At 46.6% G+C, this 25,347-nt stretch overlaps 9 protein-coding genes across 9 annotated transcripts; 7 read left to right on the top strand and 2 right to left on the bottom strand.

The window, feature by feature from the left end:
- Positions 1-673: 673 nt before the first annotated feature.
- Positions 674-5,466, top strand: MET5 (Sulfite reductase [NADPH] subunit beta; the record flags this gene model as incomplete). The annotated part of the gene is made up of 4 exons (XM_049251112.1): positions 674-701; positions 771-910; positions 993-5,384; positions 5,440-5,466. 4 exons carry the CDS (start codon positions 674-676, stop codon positions 5,464-5,466), a joined length of 4,587 nt encoding a protein of 1,528 aa, XP_049109962.1.
- A 365-nt stretch (positions 5,467-5,831) lies between these two features.
- Positions 5,832-7,710, bottom strand: GLN4 (Glutaminyl-tRNA synthetase; the record flags this gene model as incomplete). The annotated part of the gene is made up of 5 exons (XM_049251111.1): positions 5,832-6,213; positions 6,281-6,516; positions 6,569-6,950; positions 7,006-7,432; positions 7,530-7,710. The coding sequence occupies 5 exons, from the start codon at positions 7,708-7,710 to the stop codon at positions 5,832-5,834; spliced, it is 1,608 nt and encodes a 535-aa protein (XP_049109961.1).
- A 729-nt stretch (positions 7,711-8,439) lies between these two features.
- On the top strand, positions 8,440-9,697 carry LOZ57_002028 (uncharacterized protein; the record flags this gene model as incomplete). Its single annotated transcript, XM_049251110.1, is given in 4 exon segments — positions 8,440-8,446; positions 8,509-9,030; positions 9,095-9,420; positions 9,440-9,697. The coding sequence occupies 4 exon segments, from the start codon at positions 8,440-8,442 to the stop codon at positions 9,695-9,697; spliced, it is 1,113 nt and encodes a 370-aa protein (XP_049109960.1).
- Positions 9,698-10,014: 317 nt separating this feature from the next.
- Positions 10,015-14,193, top strand: RPO41 (DNA-directed RNA polymerase; the record flags this gene model as incomplete). Its single annotated transcript, XM_049251109.1, has 1 exon — positions 10,015-14,193. The coding sequence occupies one exon, from the start codon at positions 10,015-10,017 to the stop codon at positions 14,191-14,193; it is 4,179 nt and encodes a 1,392-aa protein (XP_049109959.1).
- Positions 14,194-14,853: 660 nt separating this feature from the next.
- LOZ57_002026 (uncharacterized protein) lies at positions 14,854-16,017 on the top strand (the record flags this gene model as incomplete). Its single annotated transcript, XM_049251108.1, has 2 exons — positions 14,854-15,246; positions 15,313-16,017. The coding sequence occupies 2 exons, from the start codon at positions 14,854-14,856 to the stop codon at positions 16,015-16,017; spliced, it is 1,098 nt and encodes a 365-aa protein (XP_049109958.1).
- Positions 16,018-16,646: 629 nt separating this feature from the next.
- LOZ57_002025 (uncharacterized protein) lies at positions 16,647-18,037 on the top strand (the record flags this gene model as incomplete). The annotated part of the gene is made up of 4 exons (XM_049251107.1): positions 16,647-16,832; positions 16,918-17,126; positions 17,214-17,622; positions 17,732-18,037. 4 exons carry the CDS (start codon positions 16,647-16,649, stop codon positions 18,035-18,037), a joined length of 1,110 nt encoding a protein of 369 aa, XP_049109957.1.
- Positions 18,038-18,205: 168 nt separating this feature from the next.
- LOZ57_002024 (uncharacterized protein) lies at positions 18,206-19,326 on the bottom strand (the record flags this gene model as incomplete). The annotated part of the gene is made up of 2 exons (XM_049251106.1): positions 18,206-18,982; positions 19,051-19,326. The coding sequence occupies 2 exons, from the start codon at positions 19,324-19,326 to the stop codon at positions 18,206-18,208; spliced, it is 1,053 nt and encodes a 350-aa protein (XP_049109956.1).
- A 1,341-nt stretch (positions 19,327-20,667) lies between these two features.
- Positions 20,668-23,604, top strand: LOZ57_002023 (uncharacterized protein; the record flags this gene model as incomplete). Its single annotated transcript, XM_049251105.1, has 7 exons — positions 20,668-20,954; positions 21,043-21,722; positions 21,792-22,007; positions 22,057-22,954; positions 23,017-23,306; positions 23,396-23,477; positions 23,538-23,604. The coding sequence occupies 7 exons, from the start codon at positions 20,668-20,670 to the stop codon at positions 23,602-23,604; spliced, it is 2,520 nt and encodes an 839-aa protein (XP_049109955.1).
- Positions 23,605-24,513: 909 nt separating this feature from the next.
- Positions 24,514-24,747, top strand: LOZ57_002022 (uncharacterized protein; the record flags this gene model as incomplete). The annotated part of the gene is made up of 1 exon (XM_049251104.1): positions 24,514-24,747. The coding sequence occupies one exon, from the start codon at positions 24,514-24,516 to the stop codon at positions 24,745-24,747; it is 234 nt and encodes a 77-aa protein (XP_049109954.1).
- Between the last annotated feature and the right edge of the window lie 600 nt (positions 24,748-25,347).

Genomic DNA, 25,347 nt, shown 5'->3' with positions numbered 1-25,347 from the left:
AGCAGGCGGCTTCACGCATGCCTCGATGCGCCATTTTTCTATGAATGGAGATATAACATCAACTGGCTTACTCGTTTTGGAGTGTCGATTCTCTTATGTTTGCTCATGTGCTACCATTTTTTGACATTCCGGCCAAGGGCTCGCGGCATTTTGCAGTCAGATCACGCCATCCGTGTGACTACTGTATGCGGTGCATCTTACTAATTAGGTAGCCCGCATTGATTGCAACAAAGGTGTGCATTCCCAATTTCACCGCCGCTTCGCCCGAGACCTGTACGCCATTCCCCCGGGACGAGCACAATTGTTTTCTTGCTGATACTTGCCGTCTACGCTTTTCCAGATTGAGGGCAATTTCCGCACCGGCGGATCTTAAATCCGACAAGCCGAGAGTTTGCACTGTTTGGAGAGTTTGCATCGGTAGCACCTGAAGTTTGCATCGATGTCGTGATCGTGAGCCAATTGGGGATCCACTGTTGGTCAGTCGCATTCAGCCGGTCAGCGCATTTCTCGATATTAAAAGGGAGCCAATTTATTTCATTTTTCTATCAAAGGTGTATGGCTGTTGAGGCGCGTTTTTTTCTCAGCTTTTCATGACTTCGTGGTGATTTCTGTGGCGACGTCACACATTCACGTCTTTCTATAGATCTAGACTCACCCCACGATTTTCGCTGCGATGGGTGTCAAGACAGCTGGAGAAGCAGGTAACCATCCTCCTAGATTTGAAATAATATAGGATGAGGGACATTTCTAATGAGAGCACGATATTATAGCTGCTCGAATTGCCTATTTATCAAGTGATTTAGTGATATCAGTGCAGCCATCACTCAGAGAGGACTCTATATTCTCTCATCAACTGAGCCAATTATCTGCCGATAAAGTGCGAGGAATAGTTGCTTCTGGACTGCCCGAGGTTAGTGAAAACACCATGGTTCATCCGTGATCTGTGCATGCATTCTTCTCTTTACCTATGGGTGCCTAATTTATTTTATTAGATTCGCGCAATCAGACGCAACGAGGACCCTCTCCTCTCCGCAGTCCCCGCCCTTCAAACCGGAAAATATGTATCCGTTACGACTTCGTCTTCCATTCTTCTCTCATCGATTCCGCATCTCTATAGACTTGTACAATACCCGATAGTGCTCCACGTCGTCTTGGAGCCCGCTCTACTTCCTGATTTCTCAGTCATCAGCTCAATACGTCAGTGTGGCTTTTCGTTCCTCCATTCGGAAACCCTCCAAGAGGCGCAAGATATTGCTTTAACAGCCCATGCCTTGGCGATAAAGTCTGGCAAAGGAGTTATTCACTTTTTCGGCCCCAGTAATTTGGGCGGCGATCATACTATTGCAGAGGAAGACCCGGACCTTGTCAGGGATATACTCGACGTAAACGGTACAAAAGCCATTCATGAGTCGACTACACCGCAAACCCTCTATGTAAAGTCGGGCCGTGTTGCGACCGTTGAGGAACACGGCCTAGGTTCTGTACAAAGCCAAGCCTTGCCATCCGCCCCTGAGCTTCCAGTTGTGTCAAAAGGTGTTCCCAGCACAGAGGTTTCTTCAATTGCGTCGTCACGCAGAGGCAGCGGGTCCGGCGCCTCCGAGCCTAGCTCCGCCGCCACAACGGTTGAAGCCCCGATGCGTAGACCCGTGGACGCTTTTGACATTTTTCAAATCACAACCCACATTTGGGATACTCTGGTGGCACGAACGGGAAGAGCCTATCATGCTATCGAGTACATCGGCTCTGAAACCGCAAAAATCGCTCTTTTTATCTTTGGGTCTACCAGTATTTTTATTGATGCTATAAGGAACGGTAATGGAAACGAGGATTACGAAAATTTTGGAATCATAAAGGCTCGTTTGTATCGCCCTTGGATTGGTAGTCAAATATCACGCGCAATTCCAAGGTCTGTCGAGCGGATCGCTGTGTTAGAACAAGTGCGCAAAACAACGAAATGGGGACCGTCATTTCTGGACCTTTTGTCCAGTTTGCCCGCTCAAGGTGCTTCTGGACAAGGTTCTCTTCTTGTCGGCTATAAGCTGGGGTATGTGGAGCCGTCTACCGTGGGCCAGGCGCTTCGTGGGATTTTCCAAAACTTAACTGCCTCTTCCCCAATCCAAAACCTGGGGATTGGTGTTGACAAAGATCTATCAGAGCTTGGAACAAATCTACACCTGGAGCAACCGGCAAATGAGAATGCATACACTAAAATTTTGAACCAGCTTTTTGATGGTCGCCTCCACGTCGCAAACCAACTTGGCTCGCAAAATGCGGGTGTTTCGGCAGCACTTGCTTCCAATCCAGAATATGGCTTTGGTTCGTTAATTGCTAGGATGGATCGAAGACAAAATTTCATCTCAGAGGTTCAACGAGCCGCCAAGTCGAACGAATTTACCACAGATGTCCCAAAACAGTGGCTGTCCAAATGGGTGCTGAGCGCTGCGGACCATACTAGAACTAATAAGCTTGCCCCTGACGTAATTGCGCAGCTTTTAATAGACGGTTCCAACCTTTCAATGGAACTTCTTGCGTCGAAACATTCCTTTTTCGTGGAATCACAGTGGCTGATTGGCTCTGACGCCTGGGCATATGATCTCGGCAATTCAGGAGTTCATCATGTTCTTGCCTCTGGTGCGAATATAAACATGCTTGTTATTGATTCTCAGCCATATTCCGAGGGTGCTGCGGCCGATGCTCTCCGGAGAAAGAAAGACATTGGGCTGTACGCTATGAATTATGGCAATGCATATGTTGCCTCTGTTGCTGTTTATAGTTCGTATACGCAGGTTTTGCAGGCAATTACTGAGGCAGACCAGTTCGACGGACCTTCGGTTGTTGTTGCTTATCTTCCATATAACAAGGAAGATGATTCTCCCTTAACTATTCTACAGGAAACTAAGAAAGCTGTTGACTTGGGTTATTGGCCATTATATAGGTGGAACCCAAATAATGCCGAGAAGGGTGTGCCTAATTTCTCATTGGATTCTGAACGCATCAAACGAGAGCTGGAAGCATTCTTACGCAGAGATAACCAGCTCACCCAGATAATGAATCGTCACCCTAAATTCTCAGCTGCTCTCTCTGAGTCATATGGCTCTGAGGTTCGCACTCTACAAAAGCGTGCAGCGAAAGATGCTTATGACAAACTTCTAGAAGGATTGTCTGGGGCTCCTCTTACCATTCTCTTTGCTTCAGACAATGGCAACGCTGAAAGCTTGGCTAAGAGGCTGGGCAACCGGGGCAAAGCTCGAGGTTTGAAGACTGCTGTTTTGGCTATGGATGATTATCCGGCCGAAGATTTACCCACGGAAGAAAATATTGTTTTTATTTCGAGTACTGCTGGGCAGGGAGAATTCCCCCAAAACGGCCGCAACTTCTGGGAAACTATCAAGAATTCTGCTGATCTCGATCTGTCTTCAATTCATTATTCAGTCTTCGCTCTCGGTGATAGTCACTACTGGCCACGAAAAGAAGATAAAATTTACTATAATAAACCAGGAAAAGATCTGGATAATCGTATCTCTTTCCTTGGTGGAAAGAAATTGGTAGATATCGGACTAGGTGATGACCAGGATCCTGATAGTTATCAAACAGGATATCAAAAATGGGAGCCCAGTCTCTGGCGGGCGCTCGGGGTTGACAAAGTTGAAGGGCTGCCTGAGGAGCCAGCGCCTATTACGAACGAGGATATCAAGATACAATCAAATTTCTTGCGCGGAACAATTGAAGAGGGTCTCCGAGATACCTCCACGGGTGCGATTTCCGCGTCTGATCAACAGCTGACAAAATTTCATGGTACCTACATGCAAGATGATCGTGACATCCGGGACGAAAGGAAAGCCCAGGGATTGGAACCAGCATACAGTTTCATGATTCGTTGTCGTTTGCCGGGAGGAGTGGCTACGCCTTCACAGTGGTTACAAATGGACGCTATCAGCAGCGCATACGGTAATGAGACGATGAAGCTCACAACTCGACAGACGTTCCAGTTTCACGGCGTTGTTAAAGGAAGGCTTCGACCCGCCATGCAAGCTATCAACAAGGCTTTGATGACTACCATTGCTGCATGTGGTGACGTTAACCGCAATGTTATGTGTAGTAGTCTTCCAGAAATGTCTACATATCATCATGAAGTACATGAAGTCTCAAAAAAGATCAGCGATCACCTTCTTCCGTCTACGACCGCGTACCATGAAATTTGGTTGAAAGATGAGAACGACAAAAAAATCCAAGTTGCTGGTGACGCAATTGTTGATCACGAGCCATTGTATGGCCCAACATACCTCCCTCGTAAATTCAAAATTACAATCGCAATTCCTCCTCACAATGATACAGATGTTTATGCTCACGATATTGGTCTCATTGCTATCAAGGGGGATAGTGGGCATCTTGAAGGATTTAATGTTTTGGCTGGTGGAGGTATGGGAATGACGCACAATAACAAGAAAACATATCCTAGAACTGGAAGTATGCTGGGCTACGTTCCTGCCCGTGAAGCTCACATAATTTGTGAAAAGATCATGTTGGTACAACGGGATCATGGTGATCGAAAGAACCGCAAGCATGCTCGCTTGAAGTATACTATGGATGATATGGGAGTTGATGTTTTCAAGGCCAAGGTTGAGGAGCTTCTTCCCCCTGGTCTTCGCTTCGAGAGACCACGCCCATTCAAATTCGATTCCAATGTCGATACATTTGGTTGGCAAAAAGATGACAGGGATTTCAACCACTTTACGTTTTTTATTGAAAATGGCCGTATTGAAGACACCGCTGATTTTCAGATGAGGACCGGATTGCGCGAACTTGCTGGCCTCGGCAAAGGCGAATTTCGTCTCACTGGAAACCAGCACCTGATCTTATCAAATGTCGAGGACGCGGATCTTCAGGCTGTCAAAAAACTCATGGCTCAGTATAAGCTGGATAACACTGCGTTCTCTGGACTCCGTCTCTCTTCCTCGGCTTGTGTGGCATTCCCAACCTGTGGCCTTGCAATGGCCGAGTCCGAGCGATACCTCCCAATTCTTATCACAAAGCTTGAGTCAAGCTTAGAAGAAAATGGTATTGCGCGAGACAGTATAGTCATGCGTATGACTGGGTGCCCTAATGGTTGTGCGCGCCCTTGGCTTGCCGAAGTTGCTTTCGTTGGCAAAGCGTACGGTGCTTACAACATGTATCTGGGTGGCGGATATCACGGGCAGCGATTGAATAAATTGTATCGCGCCTCTATCAAGGAGGAAGAGATTCTGGTGATAATGAAAAATTTGTTCAAGCGATACGCGCTTGAGAGGTATACGGATGGACTACTTCCTGAGCGATTCGGGGACTGGTGTATTCGGGCAGGAATAATCAACGAAACAACCGAAGGGAAAACATTCCACGAAAACGTGAGTTTCGAGAATACAATGAGCTCGAATTATTTCTAACAACGCTTTACTCTAGGTTGCGGAAGATGAAGCTGAAGAATGATAAATGAACCCAGTTCTGGCGCAAGTATCGCGGGATGTCTATAGGTATACGGAGCACAGCTAGCTGATTTCTTTCCTGTAACTATTATTAGAAGCCCAAGGGCGTTCCTCGTAGCCTGATACATCAGTCCACCCACGTATGCAAGTACTCACATTATAGTTGGGTTGTGGTGTTTAAAGATTGAAAGGCCGAAGGCGGTGTTGGCACTGATTAGATTGTTCTCTGTGTTCCTTTTATAAAACTAGTTAGTCAAGAGTCGTCTTTTGTGCTCAACTTCCTTGTCCGTTCCCCATGTTTCGCTGTTATATATGCTAGTAAAAGACAAGGAGGGCATTCCATATATAACTCTCTCATGGTATGCAACACTATTTATCCTTGCTCGAATCTTCCGTCAATGAAACAATTCTATTCAGTATCAATTTTTCAGCTGTGCTTTTCTTATCTTCGCAGAAGTACGCGACTCGCATGCCCTGGAAGCGGACTGACTCAGGCTCGCAAATTCCCTCGTTCCCATCATCGCTACAGCTGCCTGGGTCTTCAGGCCAGGGGGCGCGGGATTTAACTTCATTAAATCCAATATCAAGCAAGGCATTTGCGAATACTTCCTCAGATTTAGGGTTAATATCAGCCAGGAATCCGCTTGGATGGGATGCCGGATCAGCTGAATTGAATAAAGGCTTAAAAGTGCGTACTTCCGCCTTTAATGGGCTATTGTGGAGTGGCGAAAGGCCAACCCAATGAATATATCTATCGGATTGGTAGAAAGATTAGATCTTACTGTTGGCCGGTCACCTGGGAACGTGTGAGTCCTTACGCTTTGGGTTTCTTGAACAGGACACTATCTTCTTCCGGTTTGGCATAAAGCGCGCGAATCGTGCAGACTAAGCCTGTGATGGGATCCAATTCAAATGATGTCGCAATAATAGGATATTGGACTTTCATTAGACCCACAGATTCACCAGGACTAAGTCGATAGAACGCCTTGGAAGGGGCCTCTCGAAAATCACTTCGGTCAATGAACACTGTTTTCGTGAAAGGCACAAGATGACTCTATTCAATTTTATGAGAATGTGCAACAAGGCCGGGGGTATAAGATACATACACCATGGCTTGCATCTTTAGAAAATGGTATTTCAACCATTTCGATGTAGTCATCAGGAAGGTTGTCAATGATGACGCAAATAGGGTCAAGAACAAGCATCAGCCTCGGGACAAGAGTCTCTAGGTAGGTGCGTACGGCACTCTCAAATCTAGGGATCTCAATTGTTGTCTTTGCCTTCGTCACTCCAAGCTCGCTGACAAACGACAAAATTGCACCAGGTGGTATACCGCGTCTGCGAAGCCCAACAAGTGTAAACAGACGAGGGTCATCCCAGCCTCTCACATATTTCCCAAGGTTGGGCTTTGTCATCTCTTCACCCTCGACTAATTTTATGAGCTTGCGCTTGGATAAAATCGTGCCGCTAACATTCAATCGGCCGTATCTATTCGGTTGCATTAGGTCATTCACGTCTAAAAGGGAAAAGCGTAGGTTCATACTCTCTCTGCATAGGTTTATAAACTCCCAGTTCGTCACAAAGCCATTCATATGACTCCCTTGATTGCTCGAATTCTGTCGTACATAGAGAATGCGTGATTCCTTCAAAGCTGTCGCAAAGACAATGGGTAAAATCATAGGTGGGATAAATTTTCCACTTGTTACCAGTCCGTATGTGCTTGCAAAAATCGTTTTTGTCATCCTCAATTATTCTATAAGCAAATATGTCCCACATTTGTGGGTTATTGCTGTCCAGGTCTTGCTTCATCCGGAGGGCAGCTTCATGAGCGTGGTATTTGCCGTCTCGCATGGCATGGAATTCGGCCATGGACTCGGAAATCGGGCGGTTGCGATGCACACAAGCATATCTAACCTTACCTTTTGCTCCCGTAGTCATATCTAAGCCACGTTGAGCCTGGATTTCACTCTCTATAAATAGGTCAGAAACGATTCTTGAGAATCTAGAGGTCTCGTTCAACTGAAATATCAGGGGCGCCGGAAAGGCCAGCAACAAAAAACAAATCACCTGTGCAGTGGCACACGTATGCTCGATCTTTTCTGATCAAATCCTCTGCGAGTTTGTATAGCTGATCAAAGTAGTCGCTTGAATACGTGGTGCGGAGAGGTTTAAACCCCAGCCACCTGACTATATTCTCGATACTCTCGGTATATATTTCCTCCTCACATTTTGGATGAGTATCATCCATTCGCAAATAGCACTCCCCTCCGTGGTACTTTGCAAAGCCGAAATTTATAGCTATCGCTTTGGAATGGCCGATATGCAGATAACCGTTGGGCTCGGGAGGGAAACGGGTTACAACTTTATCAACACCCTGCCCTGTATGTAAACATCTGCTAAGAATCCGGATTCGAACATCTGATCCGGGTCGTTGGCCTTGACTTGTCGAGTTTGCAGGAGTTCCGCGGTTGGCTTCCGTTTGGGCATTTTAACAGGGGAGGGCATCCTTTTGGTAGAGGGTCAAGATGAAAAGGACTGTGGAAGAGAAGAGCTGTCCTGATATGGTTATATAGGAAGACTGGGTGTTGTGAAGCAAAAGTGCCTGAAGGCTGCCGTTGAGTCATAGTTAGTTCCCTATGTATCTTGATCACAGCTCACCCCTGTAGCACGAACCCCTCTTCCTCTAAAGCCAGCTGATGAGCAGCTGGTACAGAGTAGGTATGTCAGATCTGTGTCTGGCTAGAAAAGGCTTTTTCATTGAATTCAATCTTCCTTTGTGCATATACATATGGTGTACTATGTATGTATGGAAGAAGGTTTGTCGTTGTGCTCTCACAAAGTTTGCCTTTCTCACAATTCCTCCCTCAAAAAACCGATTACATAGTTACATATCACCTACCAAGCTCTCCCGATGATCTAGTACAAAAATACATACACCAGCAACACCTTGCTATACGCTGAGTTGCTCCATATGATAATGCCTGGTCCATACTTCTACCAAATTTTCATTGTTTGTATGCGCATGCAAACTAATTCTGTATCCAAGGTCCTACCTCTGCCGGTGGTGACTCCGACGACCCAGTAATCGCCTCCTATGACATCTTTATCACTGATGCCCAAGTGCGCCGCTTTCTTCTACAATACCCTGACCGTTCTTCGTCACATCCCTATAACGATCTTAGCCTTCAGAAGCCCACCGAGCTTCGCCTGAAACCGAACACTGGGCTCGTTGAAGTCGATATTCCGATCAATACTCGCATTAATTATGACGAACGCAAGGGTCTTCGGTATGGAAATGCGCTCAAAAAGAGCCGCATTATTCAGGAAGGAGGGACACACGGTGTTGCTGGCGGATTTAACACCGGCGGTGCTGGCTCTGGGAGAATGAAAATTGAAGGAGATTCGGTCGGGAAAGGATACTGGGACGACGAGGATGGCGGAGGCTATGAAGACCTGGAAGACGAGGAGCTAAAAGGGGGACATATTATGGCAACCCAGACATTGGGGGGTAGGATACAAGAACCGGCCAACGGCGATCCAATATATATGCTGGGAGCTTTTAAAGAAGGTAGAGATGTCTCGCTTGCACCATATATTATCAACAACAACTTTTTGAGGTTAACGTTATATAGATGAGCTCCATCTTGCTCCTCTCTCGGCTATAGTACAACTGCGACCCCAATTACATCATCTCGATGCGTACGACGAAATCTCAGCTAAAGGGAAATCAACGACGAGAGCAAAAAAAGAGGAGGAGGAGGGCGGTCCTCGAAATGCGCCCGAAGCTCGAGCAATCGACGTTAAAGTAAAGTCAGCGGAAGCAGAACCAACAGGCGGACAACGCAACAATGAACTTCTAAAACGAATGCAAGATGAGAAATGGGAAAAGTATTGGTGGATTGATGAAAATGCAAGTTCGCCTGAGCAAGGCTCATTCTTCATATCTACATTTCCTTTCGTATTGACACGCTTTGTAGGACGAAGAATCATGGGACAAATATGATGAGTACATGTTCAATCGAACAATAGAACCGCCCCTCCCACTTGAATCTGCGATTGAACCTGATGATTACATTGATGGCATGAGTGCGCCGAGGGTGGACCCTACTCAGCCAGATATGAGTGGGTGGGCGCTGAAGATGCGGCAGAAAAAAAGAAGGTCGTCAAGCAATGCCCGGCGCGGATCTGCTAGGTCGCAGATGGGCGACGGCGATATGGTGATGGAGACGGGTTAGATACAAAAGAAGTCTAATGGAATAGCTTCATGAGAAGTATTTATTAGTGTTCGCGCTAGAAACCTTCGCCCGGCCGCCGTAGCACGTGACTCCCGTCTTTTTCCAATCCAATCCGATTCAGCGAAATTTTGTCTCGAGAGATTTCTTCGCCACAGACGCTGAAGGGGAGAAACAGGAACAGATTGCTTCTGGCGCTCGCTCTCTCGCTCTCCTCGAAGTGTCTTGTTTGTCTTATTCTTTACGTCTCTTTCCTTCTATGTTGTTTGCAGTGATTTTTCCCTCCCTTTGTTCATTGAGCGTGTTTTAGACCTTCAGAGATGCTATCTCGCGCTGCTCGCCAAAAATATGCCTTCCACCAGCTGCAGCGATCATATGATCAGTTAGCACTTCCATGGCTCTGTCCAGCTCTTTCACGATGCCAATCCTCCCTCGCCCGAGCACGTTCCTCCCGGTCTGCATCAATACCGTCGCACGTCTCGCTCTTCGCCAGCTTGCAGTCATCCCGCGCTTTTGCAACGGCAACTTCGGACCATTACATACCCTTCGAAGGTGGAGAGTCGTACACAAGTAATATCGGATCAGAGCCAAATTCTTTTCCCTCGTTTGCATCGCCTCTTCCGTTCTCAGATCCGTCTGATCCCGCAGAGCGAGATGCGTCGTCCCTCATTGTCATCAAGGATTACCTAGCCACAAGGCCGAAAACAGTTCGCAGAGAAAAGAGCATCGGCGGTCATTCTGACGAAATGCTAGCAAATCTCGACGTAAGCTTGGCTGTTGGCATGTTCGACCGTGCCGCTCTTCTTGTTCGCCGCCTGTCGACCCTTTATCCCCCTGGGTCTCCCCAGATCCTGGAGTTGCACAACAAATATATCCGAATGATAGTATCCCATATGATTCTAAACCGGCGGCCAGGTATGGTATGGGCGGTACAGAAATGGTTTGAGGTGGACATGAGGCAATTGGGAAATGTCGAGCCAGATGCGACTTCCTACGCCTTGATGCTGCGCATGTCTTTGAGAATGCTCCTTGGCCCAAAGCGTGACCGGACCGTGCGTCGCTATTGGGAAATGGCTAAAGTGGCGAATGTTGAAGAGGACGTGTTAGGCCTACCCATACTTTCAGAAGGCGATCTCGGGATACTCTCTGAGATATGTTCGTCCGACCTTCAGGCCGCTGCACTCGGTGACCTTGGTGATCTTTCAGACATTACTGAACCCGCCAAGGAAGATTTGATTTCTCCATTGGAGGATTTGGCGTTAGTCCCTGAAGTCAAAGGCACCGCCCAAAAAGGGTTGGGACTTAGCTCCTTGAAAGAAACGTTGTCACTCTTTAACAAGTCGAAACTGAGCTCGGGATTTGAGCAGTGCCAGGACTCTGCAACAGAGAGGCAGCGACGGCTAGAGCGAGACTCCTTGACTGCAGCAGTCGAACGTTGGCGAAAGGAAAACGAGGCAATGAGCTCAAAGGGCGTCGGAACAGCCACTTCGGAAGCAAAAATGGGTTCACTTCTTTGGGACTGGCATCAGCATCTCATCGCGAACATTCAAATGGAGATGGGGTCCATTTCCAAAGCCCAAGTCAGTGAAAAAAAGACCTCGGAAGATAACGAGCGATGTGAATATGCGCCGTTTATGCTTGCCATAGGTGGAGAGAAACTGGCGGCAGTCACCATTCTCGCAACAATGAATGCGCTAGGGAGGTCAGGAATGGATAAGGGCATAAGGCTTACTCATCTCATCATGCTTCTGGGTCGCGCAGTGCAGGAGGAATACATTGCTGATCGCATGCGTGAATCGGCCGTTTCGTCTTCGGACGGAAATAATGCCAAGAGGGCAAAGTACATGGAGAAGTTAATCTCATCGAAAAACACCAAACAGGGAAATTCTAAATGGAGACATATGGTGAAAAAGTACAAAGAGAACCACGAACATACAACTTGGACTACGGCAATTGAAGCGAAGGTTGGCGCATTACTGGCATCAATGCTTTTTTCCTCTACAAAAGTCTCCGTTAAACATCGAAACTCCGATACTGGTGAGGTTACTTTTACTACACAGCCTGCTTTTCGCCACGTCTACCAGTTGGAAAGGGGGCACAATATTGGATTTGTGCAGCTCCATAACAGTGTCGTGGAAAAATTTCGTAAAGAACCCGCCGACCACGTCCTAGCAAAGCATTTGCCCATGGTTGCTCCTCCGCGGCCTTGGAACTCGTTTTGTGACGGTGGTTTTCTGGGTCAGCCTACATCTATCATCCGTACCCAATCGGGTAGCCCATTGCAGCTGCAGTATGTCAAAGCAGCGGCGAATCGTGGTGATCTCAATGAAATCTATACTGGGCTGAATGTTCTCGGAAAGACAGGCTGGCGCATTAACAAAGCGGTCTTTGACGTGATGCTTGAAGCCTGGAACTCCGGTGTTAAAGTGGCTGATATTCCTCCTGCTGACCCCAAAATTCCCGATCCGATTAAACCAGAGACTGGCGATTCAAGTGTCCTGAAACAGTACTACCGTTCCAAGATGATTGCTGATAATCAGCGATCGGGGTTTCATTCCCAAAGATGCTTTCAAAACCTCCAGTTAGAAATTGCCCGCTCATACATTGGCGAAACATTCTATCTACCACATAATTTAGATTTCCGTGGTAGAGCTTACCCGCTTCCTCCGTATTTCAACCAGATGGGCTCTGACATGTGTCGTGGGCTTTTACTTTTTGACGAAGGCCGGGAACTTGGTGAACGGGGCTTGCGATGGCTTAAAATCCATCTTGCAAATGTTTTCGGATTCGATAAAGCCAGTTTTGACGAGAGAGCCCAGTTTGCTATGGACCATTTCGATGATGTCACCGATTCTGCAGAAAAGGGCCTTCATGGGCAGAGATGGTGGCTTAAGGCTGCTGATCCATTCCAGTGTTTAGCAGCTTGTATTGAATTGAGAAACGCTCTCGCTTCCCCCGATCCAACAAAGTTCGTGTCTCGGTTGCCCATTCACCAAGATGGTTCGTGCAACGGACTGCAGCATTACGCTGCCCTCGGAGGCGACGTAATCGGTGCCCGCCAGGTGAATCTTGAACCATCAGACCGTCCGTCGGATATCTACTCTGCCGTCGCAGACCATGTTCATGAGTCGATTGTTCAAGATGCCGCTGCTGGTGACGATCTTGCGAAGATGCTTCAGGACAAAATTAATCGAAAAATTGTCAAACAGACAGTAATGACAAATGTCTATGGTGTTACCTTTCTTGGGGCTATACGGCAGGTCCAAAAACAACTCGACGAATTTTACCCAGAACTTATCGGAAAAGATTTGGCAGTGAAGCCTGCAACGTATGTGACGAAAAAGATTTTTGCCGCCTTGAGCTCGATGTTTACTGGAGCACATGATATTCAGTTCTGGCTCGGTGATTGTGCCAATCGCATTACTCAATCCCTATCCCCAGAGCAAGCTGAAGCTATCCGAACAGAAATAGAAAGCCCGAGCCCCGCAGCTTCAAAATCAAAATCAAAATCAAAATCAAAGAAGAAAGTTGCAAAGGATCTTTTGTCCTCTAACTTTAGGTCTACGGTAATCTGGACAACTCCGCTTAAATTGCCCGTGGTTCAACCTTATCGAGAAGCCAAAACTCGACGCATCCCTACTGCAATACAGACGCTGAGCATTAAAGAACCTCACTCTTCCGACGTTGTTAGCCGACGCAAACAACTTCAAGCTTTTCCTCCCAATTTCATTCATTCTCTTGATGCGACTCATATGATGCTCTCTGCAATTAAATGTGACGAGCTTGGCCTTTCTTTTTCGGCTGTCCACGATTCGTTTTGGACGCATGCCGGCGATATTGATACAATGAACGGTGTCTTACGCGATGCATTTGTCCGAATGCATTCTGAAGACATTGTAGGTCGATTAGCCGCAGAGTTCAAAGCTCGATATTCAAACAACTTCTACCTTGCCAAACTAAAGCCAAGTGCTGCAGTGGCTAAGAAAATAAATGCCTGGCGCAAGAAGAACGGAAGAGGCAAAGGCAAAGAACATCAAGCCGACGAATTGATACTTGAGCAGAAGCGTTCTAAGTTACTTCGATCGGAGAACGAAGCGGAGAGGAAAGAAGGAGAAGCAATGACCACCCCCGGAAGCATCTTCGCTGCCTCCAAAAACGGCGATGCTTCTCTAATTTCAGTACAGTCTCTTGGCGTTGCCGCAATGGGACAGATCTCCCCCGAGGAAGCCGCCGAGACTGCCAAATGTTCAGTGGGTGTCGAAGAGCAGACGAGCTCGCTGGCCGAGTTGTTTGATGACGAAGTGGATCTCTTTGAGACAGTGGAGGCCCCGGAAGCTGTCGCCGGCAAACCCAAGAAAAAAGGGAATGCATACACCTGGCTCTGGCTACCGGTAACGTTCCGTCCTGTTCCGTCTAAGGTACAATTTATCTTTTCATCTACAGGAGAGTTTCAACATGCTAACCTAGATTCTAGGGCGAGTTTGACGTCCAACGATTGAAAAACAGTCAATATTTCTTCTCATAGCATCGCATTGCGGGTGCAACACTTATACCATTGCTTCTTAAAATTGCCTTTTTAATCACCTTTTGTTAATGCATTACAGCAGGCGTTCAAAAAGAGGGGAAGGCCGGCGTTCTACTTATTTTTCCCCATTGCGTATCGTGACTATTACAGCACATCTTTTGACCTTGTACATTTCTTTCTTTCGAACTACGACTACGCCCACTTTCGAAAAAGCATAACCTCAGGTGTTTGGATTCTGTTGCATTCCCTCGCACCACCACTCCCCTCCGGTATCTCCGTGTTTTATTCGTTTGTGTCTTGGACTGCGTCTCGGATCGAACTTCTATATTCTTGTGTTAACATATTCCCTGTTACATTTTTGTGAGAGATCTCGGCTTAATACTCTGATGTGTGTATGTAGTCCTTTTTAGGGGTTGATGTTTGGAAATACCGGGCTTAGCCAAGACTACGTGGTTTTTATTCCACATAGTTGATGCTATTCATGTGTGAGGTAGTACGCAATGCTGCAGTTTATATGTACAATACTTTGAGGCTTCTAGATGAGAACCGTGAGTGTTAATTATATAAGCTGCTTGACGGCTGTCGGCCCGTCTTGCTAATTCCGGCCTTCAACACCGTTGACAAGACGGCCGCGATGCTGACCACGCTCACGTCTGTTGCACGAAGAGTATCAACACCTGGCCTAGAGGCTACTCGAGTAGCTTTATCTCAAACTCGCTCTGTTCACCTCGCCCCTCCTTTTCTTCTTGATACCTACATACCCCGTTACCAACTCCTCTCTTCAGCCGACGCATCTACAAAGCGGCTCCTTGCACAGTCTCACCTGGCAAACTGTAACCTATGCCCAAGGCTATGCGGTGTCAATCGTTACGAGAAGACCGGATACTGTTTGATTGGGGCGGAGAAAGTTAAGGTCAATGTCATTGCGCCACATTTTGGTGAAGAACCATGTGTACAGGGCTGGAATGGAAGCGGGTCGGTCTTCTTCTCAGGGTGCAACTTGCGATGCGTATTTTGCCAGAATCATGTGGGTTTTGCTTATGGGATCGTTTTGTGCCGTGTATATATGGCTGATTCAGGCGCCTGGCTATAGGAAATTTCGCACCAACGCAATGGATTTGATTTGACTCCTGAGGAGCTTGCGGAATGGTATATGAAATTACAAGATGTCGGAAATGTCCATAATATTAATCTCATCACACCAGAACATGTTGTTCCGCAGGTGGTCTTATCGATTCTTCATGCCCGGGACCTTGGACTAAAGATCCCCATCATCTATAATACGTCTGCGTTCGATTCTCTTGAATCGCTCGAACTTCTAGACGGCCTCATCGATATATACCTACCGGATTTCAAGGTATGGAACAATAGATCCTCGGTGAGGCTACTTAAAGCGAAAAACTACACCGAAACGGCCATGGAAAGTATCAAGACCATGCATACCCAGGTTGGTGACTTGTGCTTCACTGCCGATGGTGTCGCAAAAAGTGGTGTTTTGGTCAGACACCTTGTTATGCCCGGGCGCGAGGATGAAGGTAAGGAAATCGTAAAATGGCTAGCACAAAACGTCTCAAAAGATATATATGTGCATATCATGGAACAATATCGTCCCGATGCCCACGTTGGCAAAAAGAAGCGCGGTGACGGTGGGAAAGGCAGCAACAAGGAAGAAGTGCGATATGCTGACATCAATCGGCATGTTGATTTGAAAGAAGTTGGCGCTGTCCAAAGTGCAGCAAGGGCAGCAGGCCTATGGAGGCTTTGTGAGCCTACGGAGCATGGCGGATTTCACAACTAGCTGAAATTAGGCTTATGCTTGGTAAATTCAGACGTGTTCAATCAGCTCTCGCCTATTCCCATGGCTATAGACATGGATAGAGATGTCTCAATTGACCTCTTGAAGATGGCAAACCAGAAGTCATAACAACAAGAGGCGAAGAAATACCAATATGGCATAAGAAGCAGAAATTCACCTCCGGAAAGCCGCTCCCTTATGGAAATATCCATTTGAGGGGGGGGGGGGGGGCGAATCCATATAAACACCCATATATAGAATTGCTCTAATGAGATGCAGGATGATATAACTATGTATTTAAGTTTCTTCATTTAGTCAATGCTGTGGCCGAGTGCTCTTCCTAGCGTGCGATCAATTGAAACATGGAGTACATAACAGGTAGTTAGTTAACGACTCGGTAGTTATATAGCTACTCCGTATAGTAGTCAACTACAACTAACTAGCTATTTGCCGTTACTGCACGGTTCCTTCGCAAGACTCGGTTCCTCCCGCAGCACGCTTTTATTTGAGGTCCACGCTGCGTGCACATTTATGGAAAAACAAGCTTTTTACGACCCTGGATGCGGCCATCTTGTCAAAGACGCAAGAATACGGAGTAGTGTTGTTGGAGCGGAATCGACAGGCTTTTGACGATGAAACCAATAATTGCAGTCCCAGCCACAGCCCTGCTGGTCTACCGCGCGTGGTCCAGGAAATCGTTGACCCCCACGGGAATCGTCTTCGCCACAATCACTGCTATTGTCCATGCACTGTATCCCTCCCCAGCGCCGTTTGCATGTCTCGTTGTTTTTTTTCTCGGAGGGACCACCGTGACCAAGGTCAGCAAGTTCTTTTCTTGCACGTAACGACGTTGCCATCGCATGCTAAAGGAAAATCACTGACTCCTCCATATGATATCTATAGGTCAAGCACAGTATCAAAGCTAAATTAACGGTCGCAGCCTCTGGGGCGGCTGGCGGTGATGGCCCAAGAACCCATGTGCAGGTGCTGGCAAACTCCGCTGTCGCGTCGGTTTTGATACTGCTTTATACCCTGCAGCTCTATCGGAAACAGCAGAGTAGCCCTTCATGCTTCGCGTACGGGGAAGATCTTTTGACCGTGGGGATCGTTGCGTAGGTCTCACTGTTACTCCGACTACTTGTTTGGAATTCGGGATCAAACCAGACCTGTGCTAACGATTCTTGTCTTTGTCGAGATAGGAATTATGCCGCCGTAGCCGCTGATACCTACTCTAGTGAACTTGGTATTCTATCCAATTCTTCGCCTCGCCTAATAACATCCCTCCGATTGCGCAAAGTCCCCCGTGGAACGAATGGCGGTGTCACGCTTACTGGCCTTGCTGCAGGAGCACTGGGGGCTTCTACAATTGCAATCACTTCCCTGCTACTACTTTCGTTCTGCCCCTTAGGCCCGCTACCAGGGTTTTCTACCACAGGGCTTGATGGCGGTCGCGCATGGGGTGCAAGAGAGAAATCTCTCTGGGTTCTGGCAGTGACTATATGGGGAACTTTGGGTAGCTTATTGGATAGCATACTAGGTGGCATGTTGCAAGCAACCGTCGTTGATAAACGAACGGGCAAAGTAATAGAGGGTGTAGGAGGCAGGAAAGTATGTATCTGCTCTGGAAGCAGTAAGGCTGCTGTTATTTTTTTATTTTTTTATTTCTTTTTCCCAAGGTTTTTGACTGTTATTGGATCTGACTCTTCATTTACTCTAGGTCCTCGTTTACTCTGGAGTCGTGAAACCTGTAGGTTTCGACAACAAAACTGTGCTACAAGGCAGTAAGCCGCGAGGAGCGGAAAACTTGGGTAGTGCGACCACACTTCGAAAATTCAAGCGTGAAGTGGCGGACGAGCCTATCGGACACTCGGATGTGACGCAGGAGAGCCGAAAGATTGAGACTGGGCACGACATCCTTGATAACAATGCAATCAACGTGTTAATGGCAGCAATTATGAGTTTTGGGGCTATTATCCTTGCTGCGTATATATGGGATATGCCTGTAACGAATATACTACTTTAGTATAGTTTTTAGGAGACTGCTGATAGCATTTTTCAGAAAGATATTTTCAAATTCAGAAGACTTTTTTCATCACAAGGATATCGAATTGGGCTGCTACATCTGATATCAATGTTTGAATTCAACTAAAATATGAAATTGTATATTAATTAGTATGCCAGGCTCTTGCGTTCAGGGAGTTAACGGTAACTCAGCAGCAGGCACGCAGGTGTTTTTGTAATTTCTTCTCCTTGAGCATAGTGGGCTCTCTGCGTCTGATCCGCTTTGATTATCGCAATAGGAGTGACGGTAATCGTCGAGCTTCAGCAACCAGCGTTTAAGATCTTCTCCTTCCTTATATATTCCAATGCAAGGCATTGCATCTCTGAATAACTTGATAGCGTCAGATTGGCAGCCTTTTAAATATAAAATCCTCCCTTTCCAGTACAAGCATTTTGCATAGATAGGAGTATAGTTGAGCTTGCTCGCTTTCTCAAGAGCCTCCTCGATAAGTGTTAAAGCCTTGACGGGGTAATTATTCTCAACAAGGGTTTTCACCCGAAGGAGGAGGATGTTAACATTAAGCTCATAGCCCTGGTAAAGTGGGTTATCGTAAAGAAATCGGATATGTTGATCTTCAGACATGTGCTCATTGCTAGGCGCAGTGGATCTCCCGACAGATGGGGGTGGAGTAAGGGGAGTACACGGAGGCCACGCTGGAATGTGCACGATTTCAGTGGATACGCAAAGCTTTAAGTATTTTTTCACTGAGGCAAGCTTTTGCTTTTCAAACTGCAACGCTTCAATCAGACGCCGATTTATGACATTTTCCTGGCGCCAGCGATCAATGGCCTGATCCCTTTCATTGCGAATGGCAGATAGTTGATTTTTATAACGGCAGTCAAGTTTTAGAACATTCTCCCTTGACATCATCAGGTCAGACATATGGCAACCAACTATGGACGTGACCTAGAATAGAATGCGGACAATAGTTAGAAAAAGTAAAGACTTGTCGGCATCAAAAAATAGTGTATTACCTGCAACCCATTAGGCGTATCAGGAAAAGAATCCACATCGCTGTCGCTATCACTGTGGAAACAGGATTCCCTGGTATCTTCTGCGGCTCTGCACAGAGAAGAAGCCGTTCCAACCAAACTACTACTTGCGCAATCGGAATGCTCCCGATACACACTGAGATCACCGAGCAAAGGATGGCATGGGATCTCCATACTTGTATCGGCCTTATGTTGTTTCATAAGGCTAGAAAAGATGGTGAGTGCGGGGTCATCGAAGTGAGGTCTCTCGAATTCCATTTTGGGTAAGGACCGTGATTGCCGTCCGATTCACTCAACACCGGCCACCTCGGGAGAGCCAACACCGGATTCATATCGGCGGCCTTGTCTCTTTCACAGCTGCATCTTGATGGTGCCTTTGTCGGTTCTTTAAGCCTGTTATGTCGAATGTCCAGTCTCTCATGGCTGAATCCGAGAGGGTATTCTCCATTTTCGGGGTGAAAGGGATAGTCAGGACCAAGGTATGATAGCATTGGCCATCAGAGTGAAAGCCTGCCTTTGGTATATGTACACTTGAGACGGGGCTGATATGTTCTTTCGGATTGCTTTCATGTTGGGAACAACAGGCATTGGCTCCCATCTACACCTATAACTAGTTACAGGAGAAGCAGACCGTTATTCCAAAGCACAAACACAAGAAATTCTCACTAGCAAATATTCACAGAACTCAACATCTCATGCCTCCTTGACATGCTGTTCTGTTTGCTTGTTGGTCAAAATGGCGTATTGGCCATGTTTGCTTTCTGTGCTGTATTGTCAAACAGTGCAAATATGACTAACTACTTAATTCACTAGTTGATCATTGGCCAGTTCTTTACTCCCGTATTGGTTTTGCCTTCTTGCAAACAAGGCAAACACGGCACTCTGTTGCCAACAACCAGCAGGCGATTCCATCATTATTGATCGACCCAACCCAGTATTTCGAAGGCGAGAACAGACCATCGTATTGCGCCCACAAAATACTCCCAACCACTTGGCATGTGTACGTCATGATATCGGGCTGGCTTTGTTGCTCGCCAAGTTCTGTGGAGATCAAGGTTCCCTTTCAAACCGCCAGACGGCCGAAGCCATGACCACCGATACAAATCAGATCTCGCGAACCCAGCACAGGCCAGGCTCCCCAGGACATGCCGTAAATAGGCGTGTGGAGGAGTACGTTCCGTTGTGCCGCCGTCTCTGAAGAGCCTTCTCTACCATCCCAATCATGTAACCCCGGGTGATATCGGTAGGTATTCAGTACGGATTCCCCTAGATTGTGGACAGAATCGGCCCAGTGATGCATGCTACTATTAAACATAGTGCACATTCCCCTGTGATCTGTCGGCTGCCGGCTATTTACCCAGATTTCTACTCCACTACGGAGATTCTCCCCTCAACCATACTTCCAGCAAACCCGAAGGTTAAAAGTGTATCCTGTCATCTTACGATTCCTGAAGTATAACTATACAACTGGCCTCGCGCGCGGAATAAATGCCTTCTTCTCTTCCCAGCGACAGACAAAAAGTCAAATGAAATTGCGTAACATTTGGACTGCATTTTCCCATTCATACTATTCTATCCACTCGATCTCCTTTCTTCACCATGCCTCTGTCAAACGCTACAGTTGCGATAACCGACATCCGCCGCAATGACTTGATCAATTCGCTGGCCGAAGGTATCCTGCAGGGCCTCGAAGCGAAGGATGGCGTTCAGAAATGCCTGCCCACCTTACTTCTGTACAACGCCGAGGGCCTTCGATTATTCGAAGAGATCACCTATCTGGAAGACTATTATCTTACGAATGCCGAAATTGATGTTCTAACTACAAATGCAACCAACATCGTTGAGCGGGCCCCAGAAAACGCACAATTGCTCGAGTTGGGAAGCGGGTTTGTCTTCTCTTACCCAGTATCAACATCATGAAAAAAATCTACGCGTTAACCTCGTGGCTGAACCCTCATTTTGACCTTACTATAGGAATCTTCGAAAAATCGAGATTCTGCTGAATGAGTTTGAGCGGAAGAAAAAATCCGTGGAGTATTTGGCACTTGATGTTTCTCTGGAGGAGCTGCAAAGAACCTTTGCGGAAATTCCATCTAAAAGCTACAAATACGTCAAGTGTGGAGGCTTACTAGGGACGTATGACGATGCACTTACCTGGCTGAGGCAGTCTGAAAACAGGCGTAAGCCCACCTGGATTATGTCTTTAGGTTCTTCTATCGGAAATTTTTCCCGGTCAGAAGCGGCACACTTTTTATCAGGATTTGCCAAAACATTGGGCCCAGAGGACTCTTTACTCATTGGACTGGATTCCTGTAAGAACCCTCAAAAAGTCTTTCGCGCTTACAATGACAGGAAAAATGTGACCCGAGAATTTTATCTCAATGGATTAGCCAATGCAAACTCCATCCTTGGCTCTGAAGCTTTCAAACGAGATGAATGGGATGTCATTGGCGTATATCACGAAGAAGACGGATGCCATAAAGCGTATTACACCCCAACAAAAAATGTTGTTATCAATGGGTTGCCCCTTGAAAAGGGAGAAAGGGTTTTTTTCGAACAGGCCTTCAAGTATGATAGGCAGGAGTATGACTCGCTATGGGAGCAGTCTGGCGTCACGCCAACTGCCAGGTTCAATGGTAGCGCTGGCAACTACAGTAAGCTTACTTGCCTATATTGCTTGATACCACCGGTCTATGGCCTATCTAACCAGACGTATTACCTAGATATCCATCTCCTTTCTTCATCACCGTACATTATACCTACACAGCCAGCAGAGTACGCGCCTACCTTAACACCGTCTTTAAAAAGCTATGAGGCTCTTTGGAAGCTTTGGGACACAGTCACCACCGAGATGGTTCCTCAAAATGAGCTACTCTCTAAGCCAATCAGTCTCCGAAACGCCTTAGTATTCTATCTAGGACATATTCCGGTCTTTCTGGGTATGTTATGCCAAGTATGAGATTGCTCTACATTAACTTTCGTTCCTAGATACGCACATCTGCAACGCCACCGGATGCAAACCTGCTGAACCTAAATCATATGCAACTATGTTTGAGCGTGGAATAGATCCCGACGTGGACAACCCGGCAAAATGCCATGCCCACAGTGAAATTCCTTCACAGTGGCCTCCGATACAAGATATTCTACAGTTTCAAGCCACCGTGCGCAATAAAGTCAGGGCATTATTTGCCAACCTACAAGGAGCGAATGATAGACGGATTCATGAAGCTTTATGGATCGGATTCGAGCATGAGGCGATGCACTTAGAAACATTTCTCTACATGTTACTACAAAGCGACAGAATTCGTCCTCCACCTGGGGTGCCTAGACCAGACTTTGAATATCTAGCGATCCGATCTTCTCAAGAATCCGTTCCCAATGAATGGTTCATCATTCCAGAACAAACTATCACCATCGGATTAGACGATCCCGACCCATCCCAGATTCCACCACAGTCGTTCGCCTGGGACAACGAGCAGCCTTCTCGTGTAGCGAATGTGACTTCATTTATGGCTAAGGGCCGACCGATCACAAATGGTGAATATTCGATATATCTCGAATCGAAAGGAGTACGCACTTCCCCGGCCTCATGGATCAAACAAACTGATACGGCTATGAAATCTGGTAACCAGACTACTGGTTACACCAACGGCACAAATCACAATGAGAGTAGCGCTTCTCTTGATTACATAAAGAAATTTTGTGTGCGGACGGTATTTGGGCCGGTACCTCTCCGATTTGCACTCGATTGGCCTGTCCTGGCTTCCTATGATGAACTCAATGGCTATGCTCAGTGGGTGAATTGTAGAATACCCACCCTTGAGGAAGCGCGAAGTATTTATCAATATTCAACATTCCTTAGATATCAGGGATTGGAAGAAAAAAGGTATGTCCTGAGATGGTGGCAACCCATCGCTTTCACGACACATTTGGATTGATTAGCTGTAGTCAACACTCCAACATGGCCCATACTAATGGAGCCAACGTACACCAAAATGGCAAACCCCGTGCGCCAGACCACCAACCGGTTTTACAGAATTCCGTGAGGCCCCCGCCAGTGTACCTTGATCTCGACGGATACAATGTCGGATTTAAGCACTGGCACCCCACTCCTGTCACCCAGAACGGAAACAAGCTCTCCGGACAAGGCGATATGGGTGGCGTGTGGGAGTGGACAAGTTCGGCCTTAGAAGTTTACGAAGGCTTCAAGGCTATGGATTTGTACCCTGCCTATACTGGTACGGCATGATATGTCACTAAATTTCCATTCACCTCTACCCTAGATTTTAGAATTCTCACTAATACTCCCTTTTCTTCACCTATACAGCTGATTTTTTTGACGGAAAACACAACATCATTCTTGGAGGGTCATGGGCTACCCATCCTCGAATTGCCGGCCGTACAACATTGTATGCATTCTTCCACTAGAGTCCTATTTGTGAAGTTCTGCTAATTAGGTGATATTATAGTGTCAACTGGTATCAGCGAAATTACCCCTATGTATGGGCTGGCGCGCGTCTGGTTCGCGATGCCTAAGCTATTACGGAGTACTCAAAAAGAAGATATTTAATTCTCAGCTGTAACCTATCATTGGGGTCATCAACAAATCTGGATTGACCAGCCGTTATTTTCCTTGCACACAGAGTATCAATGGGAGAGGACCGAATGAATACTTTGGCTTGATGATGGTATAATATGCAGAGCACTTAATGTGTGTATACTTTGATATAATGTCTAATCTGACCTGCCATTTGCAAATTATCATTTTGAAAAGGGTTAATATCGTTAATTATCTCTCAAGGGTTCCTGGCCTAGATACCTTAGAATTCGCCCAGGATCAGTATACTTCCAAGATTTCGAACCCTATAGAAGCAACACCCTATTTTAAGGAACGCAGTGTTCCGTTAATTTTCTTGATTGGGACCGCCGTTTGTATATCAAGAAGACTAGCCTACAATTGGCTTTGAGATGTGGCACAACAGCAAGTCACTAAGCCGATCAATCGGATGCGCAAAAGTCTTGCAGTGGCCTACTACTTCATCGATGCTATTGGCTATCGCTTGGTTTCACTGATGCCCATCTTTACAGGGGCTCGTTTAACTAATTAGCAGTGCTTCCGACCGAACAGAAACAGAGCGGCGTATATTTTGCGTTTGTAACTTCCTGCCGTTGAAGACGGATGACTGAACGGAGTATCTGTTTGTCATTTTGCAATTTTCTTCCTATTCTATATTTTAAAACTATCTTCTCTTTTTGAATACCTCCATTGTGACCTTTTGAACTTTAATGTCAGGATGCAGCCCCAGAGTGTCATCTTAAATCTCGCAGCGTCCCTAGCCTTCACCGTATCGCCAACATTTGCCGCAGAAAAAAATCTCCGTATCGTTACCGTGTATATAACTTCGATCATCGCCCGCGCTCCTGAAGATATCTTTGCTCGACAATATGGCTCGTGTCCGGAAGAAACGCAAACCCCCTGCGACGATGGAAGCGGCTGCTGCCCATCAGGGGTTGCTTGCACGGTCTCCTTTGGTCTTCCGGTTTGTAATATTGCTTGCGTCGGCACAATATGTCCTTTTGGTGGCTGCTGCCCACACGGATATCGCTGCCATACCTCCAAAACAGCCTGCGAGACAATCAGGCCTGAAGTTGGCTTCAACATTCCAACTACGACTCTGAGGCCTATTCCAACGGAGACTGATGACGATGGGGACATTGAGACACTCCCCAGAATTACCCTGTCGACTCGACGACCTACAAAGATAAGTAATAATAATATCGGGGCTACAAAGATACCGCCATCATCATCGTCAAGTGACCTAACGACGCCAACCAAACTCGTGCAAAGTATGACTGCCAGCTCTGCTCTTGTTATGGTATCACTACCGGGTCTGTTTCATCTCCTAATATCTGGGCTGGGGCTTATTTTCTACACCGGGCTTGTAATGGTACCTTGGGGGATTTAGTACTATACAGAATGTACATTTTGCAGCACACGATATTTTTTCTCTTGCCATGGCCACCTGATAGCAATATTTCTATGGCTATAGATCTGTTTCTATAAAATGAGATAAGTAGTATTTAGAGAGAAAGAAGAACATTGAAGTTCAAATGGGAAATGCATGCATCAATCTGCAGTCTTAGAACACCTAAAACAATAAGATGATACTGAAGACAACAATGTTCGCAGTTATACCAAGACTGGGGACTTTCCTACCTTAAAAACCAGAGTAGTTCTCTGGGAAATGAATATACTTACCACGATGAATCGTGGTTTGG

The sequence above is a fragment of the Ophidiomyces ophidiicola genome (assembly GCF_022830035.1).
Source record: "Ophidiomyces ophidiicola strain CBS 122913 chromosome Unknown scaffold_5, whole genome shotgun sequence".
Classification (NCBI taxonomy): domain Eukaryota; kingdom Fungi; phylum Ascomycota; class Eurotiomycetes; order Onygenales; family Onygenaceae; genus Ophidiomyces; species Ophidiomyces ophidiicola.
Note: the sequence above shows the minus strand (reverse complement) of the source record. Positions and strands in the feature narration are given on the sequence as shown.